The sequence below is a fragment of the Babylonia areolata genome, chromosome 11 (genome assembly GCF_041734735.1).
Source record: "Babylonia areolata isolate BAREFJ2019XMU chromosome 11, ASM4173473v1, whole genome shotgun sequence".
In the NCBI taxonomy this organism is placed as follows: Eukaryota; Metazoa; Mollusca; class Gastropoda; order Neogastropoda; family Buccinidae; genus Babylonia; species Babylonia areolata.
The window spans coordinates 22512959-22517958 of record NC_134886.1 but is presented as its reverse complement, the minus strand read 5'-3'; the positions used below and the strand labels follow the sequence as shown (position 1 = coordinate 22517958).

General features: G+C 46.5%; 1 protein-coding gene across 1 annotated transcript in view; it reads left to right on the top strand.

Moving 5' to 3' along the window:
• Nucleotides 1–3316, top strand: part of LOC143287332 (G-protein coupled receptor dmsr-1-like) — a 39820-nt gene extending 36504 nt beyond the window's left edge. Inside the window, exons 4-5 of the mRNA XM_076595291.1 lie at nt 1–164; nt 2623–3316. The exon at nt 1–164 is cut by the window's left edge and continues 88 nt beyond it. Coding sequence (XP_076451406.1) covers nt 1–164; nt 2623–3297 — 839 coding nt within the window. The 3' untranslated portion in view covers nt 3298–3316. The remainder of the gene's footprint in view (nt 165–2622) is intronic.
• The last annotated feature ends 1684 nt before the right edge of the window (nt 3317–5000 follow it).

Genomic DNA, 5000 nt, shown 5'->3' with positions numbered 1-5000 from the left:
CCTGCTCCCTGTGGCTGGCGGTCTTCATGGCCATCCTGCGCTACGTGTACCTGCAGACCAAGAAGTGTTGCTCTGTGCGCCACGCCGTGGTCATCTGCCTGTGTGTGGCCGTCAACTGGTGTTGCTTCATGGTACCCAACTACATCCTCACGGCCATCAAGGAGGTCAGCGGAAGCGTGCGTGTGCGTGTGCGTGTGTGTGTGTGTGTGTGTGTGTGTGTGTGTGTGTGTGTGTGTGTGTGTACAACGACAAATTAATGATTTGCGATGGAACAGTGGAGTGAAAAATAGGAACAGTGTCTTTATTTGTCTCTGTCTGTCTCTCTCTGTCTGTCTCTCTCCTCTCTCTCTCTCTCTCTCTCTCTCTCTCTCTCTCTCTCTCTCTCTCTCTCTCTCTCTCTCTCTCTCTCTCTCTCTCTCTCTCTCTCTCTCTCTCATCTATTTTACTGAACGTGATGCATGTTTCCAGTGCATGGGGGATTGGCTTGTCTTTTCCTCTTGTTTATCTCCCTTTTTGTCTCTGTCCCTCTCGGTCTGTCTGTTGGGGTGTGAGGTGGGGGGTAAGTGTGGGGGGAGGTGTGTATGTGTGTGTGTGTGGGGGGGGGGGGTCGGGGCAGGGGGGGGGGGGGGGCGCAGTTTCGCGTTTTTTCTCCAATCTCGGTCCTGCGGTGTGGAACAAACTGCCCTGTTTAGTCCGTCACGTGAATTCCGCGGTTTTCTTTCTATCTCCTCCCCCCTACCCCCCTCCTCTCTCTCTCTCTCTCTCTCTCTCTCTCTCTCTCTCTCTCTCTCTCTCTCTCTCTCTCTCTCTCTCTCTCTCACTAAGGTTCTCACTGTCTTGCACATTTTTTTTCTTCAGCTGCAGCCAGTATCGGAGGTGCCTGCAATAAACTGGCTGTTTAATTAATTAATTAATTAAATAATTGAGCCGTCTTTATGAAGCGGACACAGGTATCGTTAGTGAAAGTCCTGATCGAAGACAATGAGGGTGTTAAACGGGTAGTGATGATGATGATAATGATGATGATGATGATGATGACGACGACGACGAAGAAGAAGAAGATGATGATGATGGTGGTGGTGGTGGTGATGGTGAAGGTGATGGTGATGATGATGATAACGACTACAATGACGACGATGTTAGTAATGATGATGACGGCGAGTGTAATATCATGGCGGTGGTTGTGCGGTGATGATGATGATGATGATGATGATGATGACGACGACGACGGATGTAATGTCATGGAGGTGGTTGTGCGGTGATGATGATGATGTTGATGATGATGATGATGATGATGATGACGACGACGACGACGGATGTAATATCATGGAGGTGGTTGTGCGGTGATGATGATGATGATGATGATGATGACGATGACGATGGCGACGATAACGATTACAACTGTGACGATGACGCAGACGAAGACCACGACGACGACGAGGAGGAAGATCATGACGGGGACTGTTTTATGATATCATCCAACACCCAAAGCTACCTGGCTTTCACGGGGTTCTGGCTGATAACCCTAATGTGCTTTAACCACTCAGCTATTGCGCCCCGTTACTTCAGGTTTATTTTGAGAAGTATCTATTTCAGGAAACGCTGTCGGGGCACTTGAAAATATTCGATATTTTGTGTAACTGATACTTTTTTTTTTTTTTGCTGCCCCATCATCTGCACCGTTTCAGTGGCATTACTCCCACACCCAACACTCGGCTTATATCACAGATTGACATAAGTTTACATTTGGGCCAACAGCAAAGTGAGAGCTGTATTATCAATGGTTTCTCCAGTCAATGGGAAATCCTTTACAGCTTAGTCTTTTGTGAAGGACTATGACTCTCAAACTAGGAGGCAAAATTGCACTGGCTCTTAGTGCTGCAGCCTTTTGGGCTAGTTGGCCTTTGGGAACCATCCCAACGCTGACTGTCCTAAAACCCTCTTGGCCGAGAGAGTGGGGATGTAACTTGGGCAAGACACTCTCCACTATAATCAAATTCTAGCCCAAATAGTCGGAACAGCAGTTGCCTCCTCTGCTGTTCTGATGGTCATAGTCGGACACGACTGACTATCATACTCCCACACCGCTCATTTAGATTCCCCCATAAACGGCCACACCCGGGTTCGTCCGTCACAGTTCTAGCGTCGGCAGTCCGCAGAGAACCATCGATGTTAGGTTGGCAGGAGGCCACACACCAGAGGAGACCCTGGACTGCTGTTGAGTCACTTCTGTGGTGTTCAGTGGAGTCTGTTCTGATTTAACGTACTTAGGACACCACCTACGAGGCCCCCTACTAACGACAATAATGACTTAGTCGCGGAGCCAAAATGCGTGAGCGTCCCTCCCAGAGTGAAAACCGCCATCATGTCCCTCAAACAACAGGCCCCCATGAATCTGCCGACACTGAAGACATTGACAGGATTCACCCCAAGCACGGAAGTGGAGGGGTACTAATACAAATATTAATCACATTTGATATTGTGCTCATTTGTTGTTGTTGTTGTATGTCTGTTTGTCATTTTGTTGTTCTTGTTGTTTTCCTTTGGTGGTGGTGATTTTAGTTTTTTAAACAAAGGCCATATCATCAATAACTGTGATGCTGTTCAACATCCCCCTTACAGGTGAACTACAACAACCAGACCATGTACCGACTCAACGAACCGGCCATCGGATCGGACACACCCAGCAGTCTGGCCGTCACGGCTTTCTGGCTCATCGCCGTGCTGGGCAAACTGGTGCCCTGCCTCCTCATCTCCATCTTCATCGGCCTGCTCCTCAAGAAGCTCCACGAAAGCGCCGCGCGTCGGAAGCGTCTGTTCGCCAACGCGGAGAACCGCAGCGGACGCGGCAGCAGCGCGGCGCGTAAAAAAGGAGGCGGCGCAAGTCGCACGGCGCGTCACCAGTGCACCACCACGATGTTGTTGGTGATCATCGTCATGTACATCGTCACGGAGATCCCGCAGGTGTTCGTCATCATCATGTCGGCCATGTCCATGGACTTTTTCCAGAACGTCTACATGCTTTTGGCGGACACCTTGGACATGATCGCCCTCATCAACAACGCTATCAACTTCGTGCTCTACTGCACCATGTCACAGCAGTTCCGAGAGCACCTGCTGGTCGTCAGGGCCTGCACGGGCGCCGTCGGGGGAGGAGGTGGGGGCGGCGCCCAGAGCACGCGCTTCGGGAAGAAGACTTACCACAGTGTGGAACAGAGCGGGGCCAATACTCACACCAACAATGACAATGGGCTGTGTGTCACCATGACCACGGAGAAGTCCATTTCTCATGTGTAGTTTTGTGTGTGTGTGTGTGTGTGTGTGTGTGTGTGTGTGTGTGTGTGTGTGTGTGTTGTGTGTGTGTGTGTTGTGGTGGTGGTGTGTGTGTGTGTGTGTGTGTGTGTGTGTGTGTGTGTGTCTGTGTGTCTGTGTGTGTCTGTGTGTGTCTGTGAGTGTCTGTGTGAATGAGAGAGAGAGAGAGAGAGAGAGGCAGACAGACAGACAGACAGACAGACAGACACACACACACACACACACACACACACACACACAGAGAGAGAGAGAGAGAGAGAGAGAGAGAGAGAGAGAGAGAGAGAGAGATGTTGCGATGTGTTATCTATGATGGAAAGTGATTGACAATCTCAGACAGACTGTTTACGCAGGGTTGTCCTTAAGACCTGTGTGTGTGTGATTCTCTCATTCCCGTGACAGTAACACGCGGGAATTGATAACATTTTGACAATGTTCACAAAATAGTTTGGGATTTTTTTTTTTTTTTTCATCAATATAGATTGTCTAGTTGTTTGCATTGTTTTTTATTGATTGCTATAGACGATGATTTTTTTATTATTATATTATTATTATTCTGACTGGTTGATTTGACAGATTGATTGACTAACTGGCTGATTAATCTGTTAGTGATTGATTGGTTGATTGATTACTTAAGTGACTGACTGACTGGCTGGCTGGCTGACTGGCTGACTGACTTATTGGCTGATTAAATGATTGATCGATTGGTTGATTCGACTGAGTGAGTCATTGACTGATCGAGTGATTGACAGACTCGCTGATTGATTTTTTTTTTTTTTATGGATTGATTAACTGATTTACTGACTGACTGGTTGAAATATTGGATGGTTTGCTGATTGGTTGATTAGCTGATTAAGTGATTGAGTGGTTGATTGATTGAGTGAGTGAGTGTTGAAAATGACAGGGGTGATAGATTTTTACTACTGTACTTCACGCCTGTTCTTATCACACTGTGTGAGATATTGTGTATCACTCAGATAATATGTCTTTATACTCGTTATGAAACTGATAAGCGTCTTGACATTTGTTAGTATTACACTGGTAATTGTTTATTGTTATCATATTGCTAACTCTTTGTTGTTACCACACTGGCAATTGCTGTAGTTATCACAGTATTATTAATGTCCTAACGTTCGTTCTTGGTGTTATCACACTGGAAAATGTTTTGACGTTCGCTGTTATCACACTGATAGATGTCTTGACGTTTGGTGGTGTCACGCATGGATTATTGTTACTGCCACCCTGATAAGTATCTTGATATATATATATATATATATATATATATATATATTTTTTTTTTTTTTTTTTTTTTTTTTTTAATAGAAAACATTGTTTGTTATCACACTGACAAATTTCTTGATGTTCATTGTTATCACACTGGTAGATGTCCTGGCGTTTGGTGTCGTGTCGTGTTGTGTCGTGTCGTGCCGTGGCGTAGCGTGGCGTGGCGCGTCGCGTCGCGTCGTGTCGTGGCGTGGCGTGGCGCGTAATATCGTGTTACATTGTGTTGTGTTGTGCGAGTTACCTCATGAGCAATGCTTTCCTGTAGTCAGTTAAAGAAGTATCGCGTTAACATCAATAAGATCATAATTATATGCTGAATATTGAGTGTGATGTGAAATACATGCGCAGACTACGGAGCGCACATCATCAGTGTTCACACAGTGCACTACCAGAGCAAGCCATGACTT